At 40.4% G+C, this 24,150-nt stretch overlaps 1 protein-coding gene across 6 annotated transcripts; it reads left to right on the forward strand.

The window, feature by feature from the left end:
• Nucleotides 1–323: 323 nt before the first annotated feature.
• On the forward strand, nucleotides 324–23,928 carry LOC140726387 (nocturnin-like). Of its 6 annotated transcripts, none has more exons than XM_073042695.1 (3): nucleotides 324–464; nucleotides 18,193–18,468; nucleotides 20,490–23,928. In XM_073042695.1, exons 2-3 carry the CDS (start codon nucleotides 18,201–18,203, stop codon nucleotides 21,350–21,352), a joined length of 1,131 nt encoding a protein of 376 aa, XP_072898796.1. In that variant the 5' UTR covers nucleotides 324–464; nucleotides 18,193–18,200; the 3' UTR covers nucleotides 21,353–23,928. The 6 variants fall into 6 exon arrangements, with proteins under 6 accessions (XP_072898796.1, XP_072898797.1, XP_072898795.1 ...); XM_073042696.1 differs by lacking the exon at nucleotides 324–464 and adding an exon at nucleotides 1,102–1,121; XM_073042694.1 differs by lacking the exon at nucleotides 324–464 and adding an exon at nucleotides 1,159–1,250.
• The last annotated feature ends 222 nt before the right edge of the window (nucleotides 23,929–24,150 follow it).

Genomic DNA, 24,150 nt, shown 5'->3' on the forward strand with positions numbered 1-24,150 from the left:
CTTGATCCCAGAAATACCCTCGCCACATCCCTTCCATCTTAGTGTCTCTCTGTTATGCATTTCAGCCATAGCACTACATCCTTCATTGCGTTATTGCCTACACAGTGGACGTTTCAGGCCGAGACCTTTCGGACCGGGACTGGGACGGAAGGAGCAGGAGCCAGTTGAGTTCCTGCGTTTTGTGCGTGTCACTCACTGAATACCGTCGTTTAATTTTTGTATAGATGCTTGGAGTGTCACGTGACCATGTGGGACAACATCACACAACCCTAGCAGGACAGATGACGTTTGTTCGTTGATGATGCAGATCAGCCCTGGCACATTTAAAGGGCAGCCCCAAGGGTTTATGGGGGCCCTGGTCACCGAACCGATGAAATACCCAAGCAGCAACCTTCATTGGAGTCAATAGTTTCCCTCCTGTTTATAATATTTTTCCAACACACCGTTTGAATTCGGCGCACCTGGTAAGATTTAATGACCTGTTAAACCTCAGTATCCCGGATTGGATTTTTGAATCCATTTGAAGTACGACCCACCCCAGCTGAGGCAGAAATTCAAGAGAGTTTGATTGATCTTCAGAGTGATATAACTGCACGTCGTCAGTTCAGTCCGTTTCAAAAAGATTTTTGGATCAAGAGTGATCTGCCGAATAAATTTACAACACTGTGGGGGGAAAAAACCTGAAGATTTTTTATTGTCTTTCCCTCAACATATTTGGTTGAAAGCGGATTCTGCAAGGTAGTTTCCTTGACAAAATCCAGGAACCGAATTGATATCGCAACAAGAGGTGACCTCCGACTGCCATTGTCTAATTTGGAGCCCGATATCATGAAACTTGCAGAAAAGCACCAAGCTCAAGGATCGCATTAGGCCTGACAGATGTTTAATTTCATACAGTCTTATTAAAATTTTGTCCAGTATGTCGGAATGTTCAAGTTTGCTTGGTGTTCAATAATAGATGATTTTCTGTCTATCTGTTCGTGTCGTGGCCCTGTTTGAAAGGGGAACCTGAGAAGAGCTCTTCTAAGGGGTTAAGAATCACTGATCGAAAGCACTCTGCATGATTTATTGAAACTCTGCGTTACGGGATTGCAAGGGTGCATTGAGACGTCAGCGTTGACGTAAGTGGGTGACACGTTGCGTGTGAGTGCTTGGGCGGGGTGACAGAGCCGGTCTCGGTGTGAGTGTGGCGTGGCGTGGTGTGTAGCGGGGGGAAGCTCGGGTTCGGTGTGGCGGCGGTAATGTATCAGGTACCGGCACGGCTCTGCGTGACCTTATTCCAGCGGGATCTTCTGCAGCTCATGTCCGGTTCTTCCCCTGTGTTTCGGCGTAGGCTCCCGCTGCGGAAAACCGACTCTGCCGGGGGTGCCTCCGACACAGTGGTCCCCGAGGCGGCGGCGGCGGCAGCGGCAGCTACAGGAGGTGGAGGGGCGGGAGTGTCCTTCACTGCGGCGGCTGGTGAGTCGTTGGGGTGGTTCGGGCACAGCAACGGTGGGGCGGTGGTCGCGACGCGATTTATTCGGTGCTGGCTGGCGTTTGTGGGACAGCGATCACCGGGTGTGACAGATCGGGGCTGGGGGACAACTTGTAAGTGCTGTGAGACTGTGGGGAGTGTCTGCTTCTTGCGAGGGAGGCAGGAAGCTGTGGTCCTCATTCATTTCTAAACCGAAACGAGAGGCTGCCGCCTTGAGTGGAAACTGTTAGTCTGAGGCATGTGGAGTTTGGCATTTGGATGTAAACCTTGTGATCTTGAAATACAGTATCTGGCGAATTTCCTGGTAATGTTGACGTAATATCAAACTACGGACACTTTTAGATCCAACTTTGCTCGTTTCCCTCCTGTGTAAAACGGGTTTTGATATGCCTGATGCATTCGATGTTCTCCAAAACTTCGATGAGGGGTGCTGAGCGTCCTACAAGTTTTCATAGGAGTTAGTTTTGGGGTCTCGGTGAGACCACAAATTCTTCAGCTTCTGGAGACAGAACTACAGATACTAGGAACTTGGAACAACACAAAACGCTGGAGGAGCTCAGCGGGTAGGTGGCATCTATGGAGGGAAATGTTTCGGGTCCAAATATTTCATCTCGATTGGGTGTCATCCCACAAAATCGGCTGTCTATTTTCCTCGAGATGTTACCTAGCCAGCTGCGTTTCTTCAGCGTTTATGTGTTGCTCGCAGTTTCTGGACAAGCTTCTATGCCTTCTCTTGTTTATTGCATGCTGCAGTAGGAAATCTTTCTCCGTAGCCATTTACTAGTTTCCTCTAGTTGATCTCTGTTGGGTAGTGTACTTGGTCTGTACTTCAGGCCCATCCTTGTTTACAGGAAAAACTTGCAACATTTAGAGGAGGACCACAGAAGGTCAATGTGTTCTTTCCATTCCTAGATGTTTCTGGAAGTAGAAAATTTCTCCATTTTAATCTGACAATTCTTCAATGGCCTTATCACATCTAGTCCCATCATTAATAAAAGCCTCTATCTTTAATTCATCCACCAAGCCTCTGGCTGATGATTCTATCTCTCCCCCTCCCTTTGTTAATTCACCTTAGTTTTATTATTAATGTTGACTCCTTGTTACTGACCTTTATACTGAGGGAAATGTGCTTTCCCAACACTCTGTTTTGGCTTAAAATATTGTGTACAAATGTAAATCCATGTTCTCTAGAAAATTGGTAAATAATGACTGAAATTTTCTGGTTCTGACAGCATGTTTATTCTCCTTTGTTACCATGTTGTGTAATGTGCCGGGATTGTTCATGGATTTTTTGACGGAATAGTAGAAATAGTCATTGTGGATAATAGGATTTGATGTATCTGGTGGATTCTGGTTAATTGGGACACATGGTGACCAGTACCTTTTGGCTCAATTAAGCGGCTGCCCCTAATTAGCTGAAATTTCAATGAAATAGTTAAGTTATAAAAAATACAAAACAAACTACTGTTTAACTGAAGAACAATTTATATATTTAAATGAAATACAGAACAAATTAGAACACCACCAATACTCTGGGGTACTATAAAAATGTTTATTAGTTCCTAGTAGTTATCGACATATGAGTTCATCTGCTGTATTGAATTGACTGTAAATGAACAAAATCAGAGCAGACATCTAGTGCAGATTAATGGACTGCCTTCATACAATGCTTTTGATGATTGCATCCTCCAAATCTTTATCTTCATTGTAACACTAAAGATGATTGTAGATGCTTTTAAATTCATCACAATTCCTAACTTGTTAAAGTAGTGAAGTTGTTTCATTTTCACTACCAGCTGTTTCTGGCATCTCCATGACTGAATGCTTGAAACCAGAGTGAGCAAAACAGTTTGGAATTGTCTTACTGCTTATTTCTTGCCAATTATCAGTGAACAAAATCACTCCGTTTTGAGCACGAACACATACAGCCATGTAAAACCGGTCACTCTAAGCACAGTGTAGTGTATCGGTCACACAAGTGTACGTGACTTTCACTAGGTAGAAACTGCTCACCAACAGTGTGCTGCCCCAATTAAGTGGCATATAGTCCCAAATAAACGAAGGAATCCCAGCTGTTTTCTCAATTAGTTTCTGTTCTTTAAGAGTTGTCCCAAATAAACAGCTGCCCGGATTAACCAATGGATTACTTTCTTATTTTATATGGGTGAATAGAGCTGGGAATAAACCACCAGGTTAATAAGTGTTTCCATCGCTTTGGAAGGGGAGTGGGACTGGCTCAATTGCTTTTACATAGGCATGACAGGCCAAGTAGTATAACGTTCTGTGATTAGTGTTGCTAGAGCATTGTCCAGCATTTTATGGTTGCAGCATGACCTTTGTTCTTGTGTTCTAAGCTTTAGCAAAAAAAATAAAGAAATCCTATATACTTTCCTAACTAGTTGCTCATTCATCAACCTTCAGCCTTTGCTTCCTGCTGCTGAGTAAATTTAGTGCTCACTAGCTACTTCCCCTTGCTTTTCTGCTCCATTAGTGATATTGGACTTTGCTAAAAAATTATGGCAGGGGTAACTAGTTCTGAGTATAATAATTACTTTTGAAAAACCCAACTTTGTCAGTAATATAGCCAGTTTACTTGTATTATAAATCAAGAATGATTTGTTGACAATGGTAATGCATGTAATTAGTCAGTTTTTGGCTGATTTTTCTGTTTTGTCATGTAAACTGTTTCATTTTCCTGTCTTAATTATTCAAAAAAAACTACAGTGGATTCCAGTTAATTGGCACACATCCAACCAGTACATTTTGGCCCAATTAAGCGGCTGTCCCAATTAGCCGAAGTTTCATAGAAGTAGTTAAAAACATATAAAAAGACAAATTAGAATTTAACCGAGTAACAAATTATGTATTTAAATGAAATACGAAACAAATCAGAACACTAACAATACTACTATAGTACAATAAAACTGTAGTACCTAATAGTTATCAACAGAGGAACTGCCTTTGTACAATTCATTCGGTGAATGCATCCTACAAATAATCATTTTCATTGTAACATTGAAGATGATTGGTGACGGCTTCAGATTCTTTGTAGTTTCTAACTTGTAGTGAAATTGTTTCATTTTCACTCAGGCGTTCCTGGCATCTCCAAGACTGAATGCTTGAAACCGTAGAGAGCAGATCAGTTCAAATTGTCTTGCTGCTTATTTCTTGCCAACTGTCAGTGACAAAAATCACTGCTTTTTGAACACAAACATAAGCAACTGACATGGAATGATAAGCTCTAATGTACCAATCATGTGGCCAAGGGGTAGAAGGTCTTCTATTCTAAACTTGGTGGGGGTGGGACTTGGATATGAAATGGCCTTACTTTCCAGGAGTAAATTGCCTATGTTTTCATGTTATAGTCAAAAAGATGTAAACTTTACAAGGTGGGATTGACATGAAGTGTGTAGCCAATAATGCCCATCAACTCCACCTCCAGACAAAATGCTTGGAAGAAGCTCTTGTAATAATTGGCACTCTGTTTTAGCAGAATATCTCATGCAAACATCCCTGAACCTGGCACTAGCACTTGTTGGATTATATGACTAAGCAAGTGAGGATGTGACGGATAAATTTTAGTTGATATTTGTGTTGATCTTCTAAATATATCTGTCCTTCTGAAGCCTGTTTTCTGTCCAGATTCAGGTGATATTCTCCTATATCAGAATTCAGGTGCTTTAGGACTCTTGAGTGGGAGGAGGGGTGAGGAGAATGGGGAGAGTGAAGGTCTTAACACTTCCTCTAGAGAACATCAGTGTTTTCATTTACAAATACTTCTATGTTCCATCATGTCAGATTCTGCTCAGCCCTTCCCTTTTACAATTTCTTACTGATTTCATTAGGAGTAATTTATCAGTCCCCCCCCCTTCAGATTTTAGTAACCATGGTACTGAAGTAATTGATTTATCCGTGCGCTCAGTGTTTCCTCAGATGTTGTCCAGTAGCACAACTTCCATTGCAAAGAGTCTTTTAAGCATTCCTCATACTTTTAAATTCCTCTTGGCATTTTGGAAACTATGCGCTCGAGTAGAGCTTTCAGTTACATTGTTTTGCCTGTAGGTATGTAACTATTTGCTGCTATAGCTTTACTCTTATGTTCACATTCATTGTGTGACAGCTAGCTTGCACAGGTTGAAGTTAGAGCATGGAATGGGAAAAGAAAGCAGAGAGTTTGTTTGCTCCATTCTTCAGTCTGTGGGTTATGATGTCTATTCTCACATGACAAAATCTGGTTGCTTTTTCTACTGAACTATATATGAGGACACCTCTAATGTGGGATTTGCTTCCTATTACTTCTCTTGTACAACCTTTGTTTGGATTGCTAAACCCTCAGCTCCAAAGACTGAAGAGGTTAATGCTTCAGAGAATCAGGATACAAGAACAAGTATAAGCTAGACGCTAGCGTTCAGCTGCTGATTTTGATTCACTCATCTGAAGGTAAAGATTTTCTTTTGACTGAAGTGATGGAAAAATTGTATTGTGCTTTTATTAGAATGTAAATAAGGCTGTTTGTGTAATGCAGGTTATAACATACATATCAATAAAAGATTTACATAATAACTTTAAATTGTAACTAAATGTCAATTTTAAAACTGTAAGCCTTGTGGTCGGTGCTAATTTGGCAGCACTGGAACATCTCTACTTTCCCCATGCTTAGAAGTCTTGATGCTAAATTGAGAGCAGAGGGTAGTAAGTTCATGATAATTATGTTGTGCAGGTTATTTAACTAACTCAATTTCATCACAGCAATCATTTTGTGGTAACTTTCTTGGCATCAGATATGAGCAAGTTAGCCTACAGGTTACAGTGAAAATGCTTAGTATTAGACATTCTTATGATACCAATTATCAAAGATAATTAAATGTTGGTACCCTACTTCACAAAGTAGATTTGACTTGAATATTATTTTGCCAGAACCTAGTTAGAATGGACTGCAAGTTAGATTTCCTATTTTTTCAACATGACATCACAGAATACTAGTAACAGGAAGTTCTACTCATGGGTGCATTTGATTGCTTAATATACATGCTATATTCATTTGCAAGCTAGTTTTCCATACACATGACGTATTGAAATAAAACAGTTGCTGTAACAAGACAAATATAGCATATGTTGTATGTTCATCATTTGAATGTGGATTGGTTTAGACTATCTATATTCCACGTTCAATATGTTTTGGCTCTATTTCTATGTAGCTGTGGAAAACTGGTCTCCTTTCATAGTAAAATATATGTGTGCCTACTGGATATGGTGGGCTAAAGAACCTGCTTCCACACTGTGTGACTGACTTGTGCATTTAGATCAGCCGATGTGTGCTGTACTGGCAAAGAGCTGAGTTATTACATAAGAATTACAAGGTTGAACACTTATAGAGTCATACAATCTCTGTGACTCATTATTTCATGGTATCCTGTGATCAGGATCACACCCATTCTAGCAGCATGCAATTGTTTTAGCATCTTAAATTTGGATGAGTAAGAGAATATGCTGTTAACATATAAATTAAGATGATAATGAATTTTTGCATGTTAAGAAACTATTATGAATCCTTTGGACTATGCTTTTTAATTTCAAATCGCATAGAGCTGGTTCTGTCCCGTACCTTCATATAATCTGGGATATTTCTATGGCTGTTAGACCTCAAATAACAAAAGACAGGAGGGTGGTTATTGGGGGGAATAACTATCAAATAAGCATTTTGTGATTGTTCCAGCAAGCTTTTATTAAGAGAAATTTGTGCAGTTTAGATCCAAAATTCACTGGCTGTCATGGAAATTCTTTTCAGATAGACGCCATAAAAGGGCTTGCTGTTGGCTGAAAGAAAACAAATGTAAAATGAATTGCTTGGTCTGAGTTTTGCCTTGTGTTCTGTCTCATGCAGCAATGTCAATGATTGCTCTTAATTTCAAACAATCATGTTTGACAAATTGAAAATGAGGGGCAATTCTGGAATTGTGCAGAAATATTTCTACAAGTGTAATTTTATTGTATTAATTGTGAAAGTGTTTTGTATACAGGCAGTTCCAGGGTTGTAAGAATTGGGTTCCTGAAAATTGTCTAAGTTGTCCTTTTTCATAAGTCAGGAAAGTTCATTTTTATAGTAAATATAACATATCACATTACAGACTGCCTCAGGTTTACAGGTGCAGGTCATCTATACATGTGTTCAAACAAGCTTCCCGAATATTAAATTCAAAGGTCCGCCATGCTTGTTATTCCCCATTCTGGCCTCTTACCTTTTCTCACATTCCCCTGGTGTCTGTCCTTCATCCTTTTCTCCCACAGTCCACACTCTTGTCAGATTCTTTCTTCTCCAGCCCTTTACCTCTCCCACCCACCTGGCTTCATCTATCACCTTCTGGCCCTCCCCTCCCTCCACTATTTTGCTGGCATCTTCCCCCTCCTTTTCAGTCCTGAAGAAGGGTTTTTGCCTGAAACATCAACTGTGTATTGATTTCCATTGACGCTGCCTGACCTGCTGAGTTCCTCCGTCATTTTGTGTGTGTTACTCTGGATTTCCAGCATTTTCAGAATCATAAGAGTTTATAATTCTAAGTTGTCTTACTGTTCATTACTTGCCAACTTCCAGTAGTTAAAAAATCTGTTTTTTGAACACAAACACACAAATAATGCCAGTTATAAACTGTTCTGTCTAAGCACAGTGTAGTGTCTAATAGCCACACAACTGATACTAGTTGACAATTGTGTGAACTGTTTGAAACCGTCTCCTATTCCAATTAAGCGGCATAGTGTCCCAAATAAACAAAGAGAATCCCAGCTATTTTCTCAATTAGTTTTTGTTCTTTAAGAGTTGTCCTAAGTAAGCTGCCCCAATTAACTGGATGATCCAATTAACCAGAATCCATTTTGTTACATGGGGTAAATGGAGTACTAAACTGTAAGGGCAAAAACGTACACAAAGTTTCTTCAACTATTAGAGTGCCACATTCTCTATGGGGAAGGATGTAAAACTCTAACGATAAACCAAGGATTTGGCAACTCTTAGCATTTCAGTGGTGCAATTAAGTGAATTGTGTATATATTTCGTGCTGCTTTAAACATGCATTTCCATAGAATATCAACATTTCTTTCACCGGCTCTAGACCCCATAGTGTGCTGTTTGTAATAATGATTTATTTCGTGCATGAAGGTTTCAAAGTAATGATGCTTGAAATATTTTCTGCTAATTTCATTGGGATAGGTGTTAATTTTTTGAAATATGTGCCTGTTCTAATTAATACAATTTGTTTAAATGGATGTTATGTTCATTTAGCTGGTTTCCATCAAATTCAAAATGCCATAGGTCCCTCAGTGGCCGCATATGTTGATTGGGTTGTTAAGAATATGTATGGTGTGTTGGCCTTTATTAGTCAGGTGATTGAGCTCAGAAGGCTCTATAAAACCCTGGGTTGACTGCACTTGGAATATTGGTTCAGTTTTGATAACCTCATTATCAGAGGGATGTGGAAGCTTTAGAGAGGGTGCAGAGGAGGTTTGCCAGGACACTGCCAGGATTAGGGAGTATGTCTCATGAGGATGGGTTGAACAAGCACGTGCTTTTCTCTCTGGAGTGGAGGAGGATGAGAGGTGTCTTGATAGAGGTGTATGAGATAGAGGCATAGAATGAGTGGATAGCCATAGGCTTTTTCCCAGGTCAGATATGGCTATTACAAAGGGGCATAATCTTAAGGTGATTGGACAAAAGTATAGAGGGGAAGCCAGGGGTAAGGTTTATACACAAATTGGTGAGTGTGTGGAATACCCAGCCAGGGATGGTAGTAGAGGCTGTTACATTAAGAGCATTTAAGTAACTCTTAGGCACATGAATGATAGAAAAAGGAGGGCTATGTAAGTAGAAAGAGTTAGATTGATCTTAGCGTAGGTTAAAAGGCTGGCACAGTGAATAATTCTGTGTTCTATAAATACGTGCATTGCATCACTTTTGTAGTGGGTTAATGGAATAGCAGTAATTTTGTTCATCCTGGTGAGCGTTGAGAGGATGGAGTTGCAAAAGGAAGGGTGGAGTTTAAAACTACCAATGGAGGCCCTGGTTTTCTTTGTCATGCATTGTGATAAGATTGGAATTAATGCCATAATACTCAGCAGGTAATAAGTAATTAATAAAAGGTAAACACATCACTAAATATGTTGGTCACTGAATAGGTATGCCTTAAATTGTCCAAATTGCTTGACTCAGTGTCCCTGTCTTTCCTTGGAATTATTAACCTTCCCTGCTTTCGTGTTATGACCTTCAGTCCAGTTGTAGGTAATGTCATGTCCAAAACCCGAACTTTGTGCTCTGGAAATATTTACATACTGGCTCAGAGATTCTGTTTTGTTTGTTGGAGTGAGTATCCAGCCTTTCTGTGGGTCTCTCTGCAGGATAAATCACCACTAGATGGAGTAACTCCACTGATTGTGTCCTTTTAGAATTTGTCCTTGAAGCTAAATCTCCAGATGTGGAGGGTGCCTTTCACCTTCAATCATTGTGTTTTTCATTTTTTTTTCAACAGACCATATAATCCTCTGTCTTTGTTGATGCAGCTTTGCATTCGGCCATTAACTGTGTCCTTAATCTTAAAATTAAGGGAGGTGGAGTAGATGTGAGGGCAAAGCATTCTCTGATATCATTGTTGCTTGAAGTGATTAAATGATGAGCAATAAGCTTGCTGATCACATTTTGCAATTTAGATGATTTCCTTTCAGATTACTTGAATGTGAAGTAGCTTTTGTTATGGAACTTTATTACTGTTTCAAGAATAAATTGGCTTTCAGTTACATGCAACAGGAAATCAAATGATGGTAATGAAATTTAATAGTTTATATGAACAAGATCCTTTACATCTGTATTTCTGGGTTATGTAATGTGAAGGCAACTTACTGTGCTGAACTTATACTGCCTATTAGCTGTGTTTGTTGCACTCAGCGATCTCTGCCCCATTATTCCAAAACATACTGGTGGCAGTCTTGCAGTAAATGTGTAGTGGTTCTGGAAAAATGGTGGTATTTCAATAAACACCCACGTTAGTCCTGTATATTCTCCCTCCCATCTTTAGCAGCTTATGTAAGATCCAGATATCAGAGGCTGGTTCACCTTTGTTGTTTTCTAAGTTGCCTCTTCCATGGGGAAAAATGGGAGAAAAAAGCAAATGTTGGCTCTGAGTTGCATGTAGTGACTTAATGAAGCTCGAAAAGCATCCTGTGCTTTGAGGAAACACAACAAAATCATTGAGAACAAAACTAGTCTGTTTAGGCACAACTCTCCTGCAAAGCTGAAAATCAGAAGTTGAAAATTACATTCTGTGTTCAATTTCAAAGTCAAATCCTAAGATTTTCATGGCTTAAAAATAATGCCATTTAAATTATGTTACCATATGAATTTGGAGACATTAAGTTTTCAAAGTGCAGCTTAAACAAAAACAAAATGCCTGAAGAGGGAAGAACGCGGATGTCTAAAACTATCAAGTGTTATCTTTTTGAAAAAGCAATAGTTGGGTACAGTATTGAAGGATCCTGCTCACAGCTGCAGTAACTGAAAGAATGTTATGAACCAGCAAACACCCATTAATGCAAGAGAGTGGAAAACTTGGTAAAGACTTGTTTGAATTATGGAAGTATTCAGAAGATTAAGAAACTCTATCTTATCATTCCTGTGTTACAAGAATAATCTAACACTTCAGTGTGTGAAAGTATTCTATTAAATGTCAGGGAGGTTTCCTGACAGGGATGCTGATTTGTATTTGTAAACTGGTTTCCCTTCGATTCATTTTGTTAGAGTTGCAGAGTAGTACAACAGAGAAGCAGGCCCTTTGACCCAACTGGTCCACGCGAGTCCAGTTGCCCATGTTCAGCCCATCATCCTTTGCCCTTCCCCACCATCCAAGTATCTCTTAAGTATTGCAGTTGTACCTGGCCTCTCATTCCACGTACTCAATACTCTCTGTGTAAAGCTAGCTCTCAGATCTCTTTTAAATCTCTCCCCCCCTTTTATCTGTATCCTCTTGTTTTGGACTCACCAACCTTGGAGAAGAGATTGATTGACCTCCTTATCCACACCCCTCTTAATTTTATAACCTTCTATGTGGTCACCTTCCATTCTCCTCTGCTCCAAGGAATAAAGATAGTGTGATTAACCTATAACTGACTCGTGCTGTCTAATCCAGCCAGCATCCTGGTAAACCCCATCTGGTTCAAGTACAACCTGTCCCTATTGCTTCTGCCCCAGAAGAGACCCCAATGATCCAAGAACATGAGCCCCTAACCCCTGAACCAGCTCTTCAGACACTCATTCATCTGGCATAACTTTCTATTCCTGTAGTCACTAGCACATGACACTGGGAGTAATCTGGATATCACTACTGTCATGGTCCTGCATTTTAACGATTTGCTGCTCCTCTGTGAAGTCTCTTCGAGGGATGCCTACCCTGAGCATTTAAATCTTCTCTTCGGGAGTTTAGTGAGACCCCCTCACTGCTCCCCCTCTGATATCTACTGCCCTCCAAACTCATCAAACATGTTCTGATTTTCTGTAGGACGTCATTCCTTGTTCTACCTATGTCATTTCTATTAATATGTACAACAACCTTTGGCTGTTCGCTGTCCCTTTTGAGAAATTTCTGTAGCCACTCAGACATTCTTGACTCTGGCACTCAGTAGGCAACACTGCATCCTGGCATCTCTTCTGCAGCTGCAGAATCTCTTATACATCCCCCTAACTATCAAGTCTCCTATTCTCTGTCTGAATTTCCCCTCCTGTGCTGAGGCGCTGAGCCATCCACAGTGTCACTGAGCTGGCTGCTGATGCTTTGCCCTGTTGGGTCAACCTTCCCCCTCCTCCACCCACAAGTATCCAAAGGAGAATACTTGTTCTGAGGGGAATGGCCACCCATCTCTCTGAAACCTCTGCCTTGGGTGCAACCACCAGAGCAAAAGTCTCAAGATGTAAAATTCACAGATTCCCAGATGACCCTAAGTATGTATAACTGCAGCTTCAGTTCCCTGACCTGGTGTGTCAAAACCAGCAGCTAAGTGCTCTTCCCAGGAATGTAGTCACTGGGGAACCTATACGGTCCCTAACTTCCCATATCCTGTCTACACTGAATCAAGGACCAAGGATCAACAACTAAATAAAACCTTCTCACTGAAGCCCTTTTTATGAGTTACTCTCATTCCCCAGACTAACTTTACCTCTTCACACCAAACCTTCCCACTCTAACACTGGCCCACTCACACAATGGCCTCTCCACTTCACATTAACTTCTTTTTATTGGCTGCTGTCAATTAGCTAATTGGCCAATCAGTTCTTAACTAATGTGCCTCTCTTAGTGACCTCTCTAGCAAGTCCCAAGACCTAACTAACCCTTTTAAACACTTGCTGCAAGTCCTGTCTCCTCATTAGTGAAACTGGTTACTAATTTCTCTGATAACAGGAGCTTTTCCTATTCTCTCACACCCCCCCCCCCCCCCCGCCCAGCTGGCACTGCCAGGGGTGGTGGTAAAGGCAGATACATTAGGGACATTTAATGTATGATAGAAAAGTAGGGAGCAGAATGAGGGGGAAGGGTTAAATTGATCTCGGACTAGAGTAAACGGTTGGCACAGCAACGTGGGCTGAAAGGCCTAAACTGTGCTGTGATGCTCTTTTACAAGTATTTTCTGATTGCCTGTTTGGCTTCCCGATAAAGAAAAAAACACCAGCAAGAACTGCTACCCTCTCAAAAAAAAAAGACCAATTTGTCACTTTCTTCTGCATACTTCTCTTTCTGATGATGTGACCAGGACAGTGCAATTTCAAGGCACATTTATTATCCAAGTATGTTATGTATATATTATCATCTAGACCACCTGAGACTGGTTTCATTGCAGGTATTTACAGGAAAAAGAAAAATAGAATTTTACAAGCTGTGCATTGACTGGCAAGCACCAATGTGCAAAAGAAGATAAACTGTGAATAAAACTGTTTCTGAAAGCACAAATTGTAAAGAGGTCTTGAAAGTGAGTCTGTCGGTTGTAGAATCAGTTCAGAACAGTGGTAAATTTAGGTTCCCATGTCATTTCAGGAGCCTGATAGTTGTAGAGTAATAACTATTTCTGAAACTAGTGGTGTGGGACTTCCTACCTAACGGTAATAGTGAAACAAAGGGATGGGGGGATGGTCTTTGATGTTGGATGCTACATTCTTTTGGCAGTGCTCCACGGACCCCTCAGTTAATGGGCAGGGTCCATGCCGTAAAAAGGGTTGGCTGTATCCACCAATTTCTGTAGCCTTTCGTGTTCCTAGGCATTGTTCTTTCCATACCGTACTGCGATGAAACCAGTTAGGATAATCTCCACTGTTCATCTGTAGAAGTTTGTTGAAGTTTTTCATATGCCAAATCTACCAAATCTGCTCTCGGAAAGCAGAGGTGCTGTTATGCCGCCTTTATGATGACATTTGCGCACTATTCCCAGTACTGATCCTCTGATACATTCACACCAGGGAATTTTAAACTACTGACCCTCTCCATCTCCATTCCTCTAATGAAGAATGGCTCATTGATCTCTGGTTTCTTCCTGCAGTCGATAATCATTTTTATTTTTGATGACGTTGAGTGAGTTTGTTGGCGTGGCACCGCTCAACCAGATTTTCAGTCGTCGTCCTGTGTGCCAGTTTGTCACCACATTGATTCGGCCAGTAACAGTTATGTTCTCAGTAAACTTAGAAACAGATTAGGAGCTGTACCTAGACACACAGTCATCAGTATAAGATGAGTAGAGCAGGGGGCTAAACACACAGCGCTGATGTACTGACGGTGAGTGTGGATAGGATGTCATTGCCAATGTGTACTAACTGGTGTCTGCCAGTGAGGAAATCAACGATCCAGTTACAAAGGGAAGCCCAGGTCCTGGAGCTTAACAATGAGCTCCAAGGGGCTGGTAGTGATGAATGATGAGCTGTAGTTAATGAAGAACATTCTGATATATGCATATTCATTGTCCAGGTGTCCCAGGGCTGAGTGAAGAGCCAAAGAAATGGTACCTGCGGTTGTCCTTTGATGGTAGGCAAATTGGAACAGATCCAGGTCACTTCTCGGGCAGGAGTTGATATGCTCATTGCCAACCTCTAGAAGCACTTCTTCACAGACTTTATGGTGATTTGGTGACTTGCACAGTTATAGTTTGACTTTTTTGCTTTTATCCTTAATGTCTGAACCAATAAAAGAAATTCTTGTCTTTCTGAAATCTTCCTGCCTAGATAACCTCAGTGATTTGAGGGCCAGAATTTAAGGGGTCTTTCTGTTTTAAGTTTCTCTAATGTATGTTTATTTTGTATTTTCTTACCTTATTTATTCTCCTTGAATGTATTGAATTGTACTGACGTTAAAATTTTCTTCCTCACCTTCAAAATTTTTTAATCATAGCTCTCAGGTAAATGTACATCCTAGCATTAATGTACATAATAACAAATTAACTAGTCCCTCAATCTTTTTCCAATAACTTTCTCACACAGTTAAATCGACTCACTGTAATAACGCATTCTATTCCTTTTAACCTTTCCAAATGATATCACTTGGAAGTCTTCACGATTACTTTTCCTAAAATCAATTTATAATAGGTAATACATATTGGAGGAAAATAAAGTCAGGCTAACGCTGACTGATGGGTTCCACCATTCCCAATTATTGCCCAAATGTGCGGTTTCCACACCACAGCATTAATTTTGTTCCATTCAGTTTTGAATTGAGGTGTGACATTCTATATGAGTGAGTTTTTCTAGCAACTCTTTTGTGTCCCTTTATAATGGACTTCTAGAAACACGTTTTCTTTATTGCATGGGTCATTTCAAAACATTCTTTTGTCCTTTATCAACACATACACTTACGGATATTTATTAATAAAATTAAGAGCCTGTATCCATAAACACCATATGCCAAGAACAGTCGTGATGAAGGGTCTCAGCCCAAAATGTCGATTGTTTATTCTCTCCATAGATGTTGCCTGACCTGCTGAATTCTTCTAGCATTCTGTGGGTGTTGCTCTGGATTCTAGCATCTACAGAATCTCTTGTATTCCTGTATGAATTACTGGATTAAGCTGCTCCCCATTCAGAATCTAGCTGAGAATTAACTTTTAACACGAAAGTAAGAGATTTGGCATGGTGCTGTTTCTCTGTGACGGACTTAGAATTATTGCAAAAATGTTGTAAGGGATTTGGACTTTTATATTCGCATGTTATAATCTGAATCTGTTAACTGCTTGTTATCTTCGGGGAGTTGCTCGTTCTGAAGATCACATCACAGCTCAGTTCCACGACATTTCAGCTGAGCAATCTGTCAGCATAGCTCTCTGCCGAGATTGTAGAGAAGTGGGCTTTTCAACACTCCCACCTCCATTGTCAGAATTTGCCCCATTTGCTGGAAATGTTTTGATATTCTCTTGCTGGTTTGGTGTTAGTGTTGAAATATTGCGTAGAATAGGACTGACTGCAATAAACCTGTCAGACTAAATGTCAAGCGTATGAAAACACAAACTCTTGCTCTGACTCTCCAGGTGCTAAATTGCTTTGCCTACCATGCTTGGTTTTAGTAACTAAGTAAAGAAGGATTACCGTTTGGGGGGGAAAAGTCAGCAAACCATGAATCCTCAGTAATGGATTGCCCACAGAAGTATTCAAGCCCCTATTCCTTTCAAAACACTATGTCTATAACAGTTGAGAAATTATACCATCCTGCTGGGGTAGTTCTCCTACCACAATAATCTTAAGGGTCTATTCCAGACATTTATGAGGATGGACCTAACAGCAGTGACTGAATTTTGGGAGTTCAGTCAGTAAGTGCAATACTTAAGTACATTCACAGAACTGAGTGCATCCCTAAAGAGGAAAGTGGTTTTGAAATTAGAATGGATTCTTTGCATTGTTTACTTTTCCTTCTTAATCCCTGGGGAGACTGGTACCCTGGGTATCTTCAGAAACAGAAATCAGACTGGATGACTTTGCTGCATCATTCAGTACGATGCTACAGTACGTAATCAATTGAATCATAGCCTGATGCCATTATTATCTTTGTTAAAGACAGACAGCGGTGAGATTTAGACAGTCCTATTGTTCCCCTTCATGTGATTCACTGTACAAGAGAAGCAAAATACAGTGCTGTCTTTGTGTTTGAAGTAGCTCCTTAAATTGAGTTACAGTCGGCCCTCCTTATCCACGGGGGATTGGTTCTGGGACCCCACCCCCCCCCCCCCCCCCCGCAGATACCCAAAAACATGGATGCTCAAGTCGGTGGACTTTAGGACCCGGCGGAGCTCTGGAGCTTATTTAACCTGACTCAGTATGGTAGACTTTAGGACCTAGTGGAGCTCGGGACCCGCTGTCTGCAGTGTTTTTGTTCCGGAAAACAATCACAATTGAAAATAAAGTGGAAATAATAAAGCAATCAGAAAAGGATGAAACGCCATCGGTCATTGGAAAAGCATTAGGCTACAGTTGGTCAACGATCGGAACAATTCTAAAGGATAAATTGAGAATAATGGATCATGTGAAGACCTTGCCCCGATGAAAGCTACAATTATTACTAAGCAACGCAGTGGTTTAATTATCAAAATACATATATTTCTTAAGTGTTCTATATGCATAGAGAGATAAAATATATACTATATACTAAGACAAACGTTTGTCTAACTGACGCTAAATAATACTGGATGTGCCTGTTCCAACTTAGAGAACTTCCGTTTTTGTTTTTCGATTCCCAATCCGCAGTAACCTATGCACATCGTCCTGTGTACTATAAATCATCTCGAGATTACTTATAATACCTAATACAATGTAAATGCTATGTAAATAGTTGTTATACTGTATTGTTTAGGGAATAATGACAAGAAAAAAAGTCTGTACGTGCTCAAACAACAACGTGCTGGAGAGAGAACTTCTGTGTTTTCCCGATCCACGGTTGTTTGAATCCGCACATGCATTATCCCAGAACCCGCATATAAGGATGGGCTGACTGTATTTCCATCCTGGACAATAGTTACATTTCAAAGAGAGAAAATGCCAGAGTAGCAACAGTTGAACAGCTGTTAGGTCATTTGCTACAGTTGACGTTGATGTCCATTGGCAAGGGGGAGGAAACTTATCCCGTTTGTGATCTTCCTTGTACGTGTGTTGTTGAACAGTGATATAACCTGTCTTGTCTCTGGAGCTCATTTAACACTAACACATTAAAAATGTCTGCTTAAATAAAGTGAGTTGCCAAAAAGGAATCGGTATCTTCAGCAGAGAAAACTCCTTTTGTCTCTGGTATCATTTGGTCTCTTTGAAAACAAAAGTAAATGCAAAATTTATAAAACCATAAAAAATGCCAGCAATGATCACCCATATGGTCCCTTGAACCTGAGTGTGCTGTACAATAAAATCATTGTCATGAGTCCTAATGAAGGATCTCGGCTAGAAACGTCAACTGTTTACTCCTTTCCATAGATGCTGCCTGGCCTGCTGAGTTCCTCCAGCATTTTGTGTGTGTTGCTTTGGATTTCCAGCATCTGCAGACTTCCTTACGTTAGTGAATACTGATTGGTGTTTTTCGCTCCTTTCTCTCACTGACGGTCTTTTCCTCCACAATAGTAAAACAGAAGAGATTAGATGTATCAGATGGTAGAACAGATTAGGTGAATCAGATGGTAGAAGAGATTAGGTGTGTCAGATGTATAACGTGTCATTTTCTTTCCTCCTCCTTTAGTGTGTTCAATGGGAACCAGTGCCACCAGATTATACAGTACTCTGGCTCCAACTATAACTGATAATGGAATTCCACAGACACAGGAGGAGTATGCGGTAGAGACCGACTTGGAACCAGTTGATCCAACAGACCCAAATGACATCCTCAAAGAATGTCAGCGGGTCCTTGAAAACCGGCCACCCAGACTAAAGCGGGATTTTCTCCACCTCAGGAAAAGTAGTCAAGCTGGTGACTGTCGTCCAATCAAGGTCCTTCAGTGGAATATTCTAGCACAAGGTCTGTACTATGGAAAATAATTTTATAATGGTGATGTTTTTGGAGAGAACGTGAACTCTAGCTGTCTTTAATTTCCTGGAATAACTGGTTGGGTGGTATACTAACTCTACATGGGCTGGAAATACAGATGAGAACTTTTTTGCTCTTCCCCACCCGCTCACCAAATGATTAATTCTTTAAGATCAAGCCCACTGGGCCATTCTGCATCTCTAAGCCAAAACAATGGGCTAAATGAAAGTGCTAAAGTTGAGATTGATCTTAACCTTACTGCATTATATGTTGATTGCAACACACACAAAATGCTGGAGGAACTCAGCAGGCCTGGCAGCGTCTATAGAAACAAGTAACAGTTGATGTTTCGGGCTGAGACCCTTCATCAGGATTTGTGAGTCCTGACGAAGGATCTCAGCCAGAAATGTCGACTATTTGCTCTTTTCTATAGATTCTGCCTGGCCTGCTGAGTTTCTGCAGCATTTTACGTGTGTTGCTTTGGATTTCCAGCATCTGCACGTTTTCTTGTGTTAGTGTATACTGATTAATGTTTTCCGCTCCTTTCTCTCACTGACTGTCTTTTCCTCCCACAATAATAAAGTTGTGGGCTGGTGCTTGACACTTTGCAACATTTGTCAAATGCCAACTGCTCTTTAATCATGAGTGCCATGGTAGCGTAGTGGGTAGTGCGATATTATTACAGATCGGGCCATTGAAGTTCAATTCTGACATTCTCTGTAAGGAGTCTCTATTCCCTCCCTGTGGAATGTGTGGGTTTTCTCCAGGTGTTCTGGTTTTCTCCCACAGTCCAAAGACATACCGGTCAGTAGGTTAATTAATTGGTCAATTTAAATTGTCCCGTGATTAGAACAATTTAATCCTAAAATGGGGGGGGGGGGGTTGCACCAGGTGTTGTTGGGCAGCGCAGCTCGAAGGGCTGGAAAGGCCTGTTCGCGCTGTATCTCAAAATAATTTCTTAAATTCTGACTTCTGGTCATATTATATCCCATTTTATAAAAATATTGGCATTGAAAATTGAATTGTGCCTTTTCAAGTTTTTTTTTACTGTATTTTTTTTAAAGGAGGACATGTGGGTGGAAGTAGGCTTACAATATGTTTAGTTGCAGCCAACATGACAAATGAGGCATGTTGCTTATATTTATAAGATGTCCCTTGTACATTCTTGTACAAGAATGAGTGAATCATTGTTAGTGAAAAGTATCCTCACTATATCATTAACGAGAGAAAATCTGCAGATGCTGGAAATTCCAAGGCAACACACACAAAATGCTGGAGGAACTCAGCAGGCCAGGCAGCATCTATAGAAATGAATAAACAGTTGAAGTTTCGGGCTGAGACTCTTCATTAGGACTGGGGAAGGAAAGATGAGGTCAGAGTAAGAAGGTGGGGGGAAGGGGAGGAAGAAGAACTAGTTGATAGGTGAAACCAGGAGGTGGGATGAAGTAAAGAGCTGGGAAGTTGATTGGTGAAAGAGGTAAAGGGCTGAAGGAGAGGGAATCTGATAGGAGAGGGTAGAAGACCATGGAAGAAAGGGAAAGAAGAGGAGCACCAGAGGGGTAAGGGGATGGTGGGAGGTTAAGGAAAAAAGTGAGAGAAAAAATGGGAATGAGAACATCGATTTCTTGAATTTACAGCTAATTTCCCTTTTCCATTCCGGTTCCCTCCTGTGTCATTCAAACATATCTGCATATTGTACACAAATTTTAAGTTTTCTTTTCAGTTCAGTAGAAAATCTTGTTTGAGGCACAATCTGCATAGAATGCCCCTCTTGTTAAATACAGTGTCATATTTTTTCAGACATAGTACCAGTCAATTCATAGTTGTCCTGCCTCAAAGATCTACCCATATTCACAACATTTTGGCAGTACATTGCCCAAATGGGACTCGGTTTGTGTATGGCATTTTTCTTCCTGTGCTGACTTTGATGTTCAACAATGAAATGTAAAGAACATATTTACTATTTACTGATATACTGTATTTTGACTTGTATTCTTCTAATTCTCTTGCAGCTCTTGGAGAATGGAAGGATAACTTTATCAAATGTCCAAGAGAAGCTTTGAAGTGGTCAGAGCGTAAATACCTTATCCTGGAGGAGATTCTGACCTACCGCCCAGATATCCTGTGCCTGCAAGAAGTAGATCATTACTTTGACACCTTCCAGCCAGTTCTCAGTGGGTTAGGCTATCATTCGACCTTCTTTCCCAAACCATTTTCTCCTTGTTTGGCTGTAGAGCATAACAATGGACCAGATGGATGCGCTTTGTTTTTTCTTCGGGAGAGGTTTGAATTGATCAACACTGTCACGTTAAGACTGGTGGCCAAGATGTTGCAAACCAATCAAGTAGCCATTATACAGACACTCCGGTGTATAGAAACTGGCAGAATGTTTTGCGTTGCAGTTACACACCTCAAAGCTTGCAGTGGCTGGGAGCGGTTTCGTACATCGCAAGGCTGTGACCTACTTCAGAAACTAGAAAACATAGCGGGGGCTGGTATTCCCCTTATTGTGTGTGGAGACTTCAATGCAGAACCCACTGAGGACGTTTACAAACAATTTACAAAGTCCAGACTCAATCTGAACAGTGCCTATAAGCTCTTGAGTGAAGATGGGCAATCAGAACCTCCCTTCACCACGTGGAAAATACGACCCTCTGGTGAAAGCTGCCTTACACTGGATTACATTTGGTATTCCCAGCATGCATTTGCTGTGAATAGATTACTTAATTTGCCCACTGAGGAACAGATCGGCCCTAATCGTTTACCATCATTTCATTACCCTTCTGATCATTTGTCGCTTGTTTGTGAATTTAGTTTTCTTGATCAACTTGATGACTCGTTTCAGTCTGTTGCTGGAAGTGATAATAAAGTTTAATCAGTTGAAGATTTATTGAATGTTGCACCTCACCCATCATTCATGTCCACACACCCAATCTCTGTTGAGTTGTTGATTTTGTGGTATTCCAACAGGCGCCTCTTTCAGGCCAGGATTTTAATGAGAATACTGCACTAACTCAGGTACAACTAGTTAAAAACCTTGATTAAAGTACCAGTGAAGTTTCTGAAGTTCCATTTCTTTAAAGCAATGCATCATATTAATCTTGTAGATTGTCTTAATTTATTGTCGGTAACCCTTGGTTACCATTTTGTATGTGCAATAAAAACATGGCTAGCTTTGTTGCTTACAATTTTTCTGACCTAACTGCACTTCTTCCCTGCTGACACTGTGACTGCGAAGGAGGCACATTTACCACGTTAATAATTCTCTACATTTTAGTTGAGTGCAGCCACACACACTGCATCATGAACTATGATTAACTGCAATGTGATCAAGATAATGATGCTGCATTTAGATTTGTTGTCACATAGTGTATAATTTCAATTCTTGAAGTACTAAAGGTTATTTGGTTCATGTAGTTTCAAGAAAAACAAAAGTTTGGCTTACTGCCATAAATTCAACTGTAGCTGGAGAATGGTTATGCTAGGGATCAGAACAGGCTTCAATGGCACAGTAACCACTGGTAGAACTTCTGTCTCTGCTCCGGAGATCTGGACTCAGACCTGACCTCAGGTGCTGTCTGTGTGATGTTTGCACATTACTCCTGTGAAGGAGTGTGTTTTCATTTGGGTGCCTTGATTTCTACCCACCCAACCCCACCATCAGACCTGTCATGTATCACATTGGCTAATTAGGCACTTAATTGTCCTTAGTGACGGTAGAATCTGAGGTGAGTAGATGTGTGGTGAGAATAAAGGAAGTATTATAGGATTGATGTAAATAGTTAGCTGAGCCAAATGGGCTGTACAAAGTAAATTTATTATCGAAGTATGTATATGTTGCCAAATTACAACCCTGAGATTTGTATTCTTAAAATTACTCAGAAAATTCAAGAAAATAGTAGAATCAATGCAGACTGCACCCAATAGGATGGACAAACAACAATAAAACAACAAACTGCAAATACAAAAGAAAAAGTAATATAAATAAATCAGAAATAAGTATTGAGAACATGAGATGAACAGTCCTTGAAAGTGAGTAGATAAGCTGTGGGAATAGTTCAGTGATGGGAAAAATGAAGTGAAGTTATCCCCAGTGGTTCAAGAGACTGATAGTTGAGTGGTAGTAATTGTTCCTGAACCTGGTGGCGTGAGTCCTAAGACTCCTGTACCTTCCTGATTGCAGCAACAAGAAGAGAGCATGTCCTGGGTGGTGGGGTCCTTGATAATGGGTGCCACTTTCCTGTAACAGCACTTTGAGTAGATGTGCTCAAAGGTGGGAAAAGTTTTACCTGTGACGGACAAGACAGCATCCATTACTTTTCATAGGATTTTCCATCAAGGGCATTGGTGTTTCCATACCAAGCTGTGATGCAACCAGTCAATATACTCTGCACATGCATCTATAGACATTTGTCAATGTTTTAGATGTCATGCTAAATCTTTGTAAATTTCTAAGGAAGTGGAGGTGCTGCTATGCTTCATGATGGCACCAACGTGCTAGGCCCAGGATAGAAAGTGTGCATAGATGACATTGAGCCTATCTAGAAGTTGTGTTGTTTGGTTTCACATTGTAAGAGGTGATAGCATTCAAGCCCTGCCACAACTGTCAAGCATCCTTCAGTGATTCAAGTTTGGTCCAGAATTGCCCACTTTGACTTTGACTTGGCTTTCCAGAGATCATACGTGAGCCTCTTGTAGTTTTCTTGGTCGCAGATCTGAATGCCAGTGATCTGGCCCTTAGCAGATTGCAGATCTCGAAGTTCATCCAGAGCTTCTGGTTGGGGAAGACTCTGAATAATTTAGTAGGGATGTACTTGTCTACACCTGTTTTTATGAAGTTATGACAACTGTGGTGTATTCATTCAGATCCTCCGAGTCCTTGAGCACTGGCCCAGTCCACCGACTGGAGCAATCCTATAGCTGCTCCTCTGCCTCCTGCAACCACCTCTGTTGCCCTTAACTTTTGCTGTTTAGCCTCTGCCTGCATGCAGCAGGAGAGGGACAGCCAAGTGATCTGATTTCCCAACATGTGCTCTGGGTATGGAAAGGTAAGCATTTCTTATCGTAGTATAGCAGTAGTTTAGTACGTTGGGACCATTGGGTTGCAGGTTTATATGCTGATGACAAACCTAATTGATGCTGAATGAATATTCGTGTGTTGTGAAGAGAACTGGAAATGATTTGATGCATTTTACAGCCTGCTATTTAGTTTGTTTTTACCATTTTGTTCAAAGTTACAGAATGGAATGTATAAATATTGTACCATTTTAGAATCTTTGAATTAGATTATTCAGGGATAATAAGTCTGAAAATCTACTGCACTCAAAGCTAAATTACTGTGAATACATAATATATTGTAAGTTAAATGCAGATATTTATTTTTATTGTCAAAGCCAATAATTATGTAGAGCTATGCATGAGACATTAAAGATGCTATTCTGGAACTTTTAATCATTAGTTGGCTTCTTTCAAACATACTCTGCACAGAAGCTATCAGTCACTTTTTCTACATTGTCAGATGTTGATCAGGTTCAATAATAGGACCTATATGTTTTAGTTTCGAACTGGTAACTAATCAAAGGGTTGTATTTTTGAAGTGTCATTGAAATAAATCAGAAATAATCGTATTAATGAATGCAATGTTTGGTTTCAGTTTTCTTCATCTTAAAACAC

Source organism: Hemitrygon akajei, chromosome 4 (assembly GCF_048418815.1).
Source record: "Hemitrygon akajei chromosome 4, sHemAka1.3, whole genome shotgun sequence".
In the NCBI taxonomy this organism is placed as follows: domain Eukaryota; kingdom Metazoa; phylum Chordata; class Chondrichthyes; order Myliobatiformes; family Dasyatidae; genus Hemitrygon; species Hemitrygon akajei.

Bases quoted from the DNA above. Each gene is read 5' to 3' on its own strand.
- LOC140726387 (XM_073042693.1), top strand. From the start codon at position 1,242: ATGTATCAGGTACCGGCACGGCTCTGCGTGACCTTATTCCAGCGGGAT. The intron at 1,459-18,192 runs GTGAGTCGTTGG...CTCCTCCTTTAG, and splicing joins GTCCTTCACTGCGGCGGCTG to TGTGTTCAATGGGAACCAGT. The intron at 18,469-20,489 runs GTCTGTACTATG...ATTCTCTTGCAG, and splicing joins GTGGAATATTCTAGCACAAG to CTCTTGGAGAATGGAAGGAT.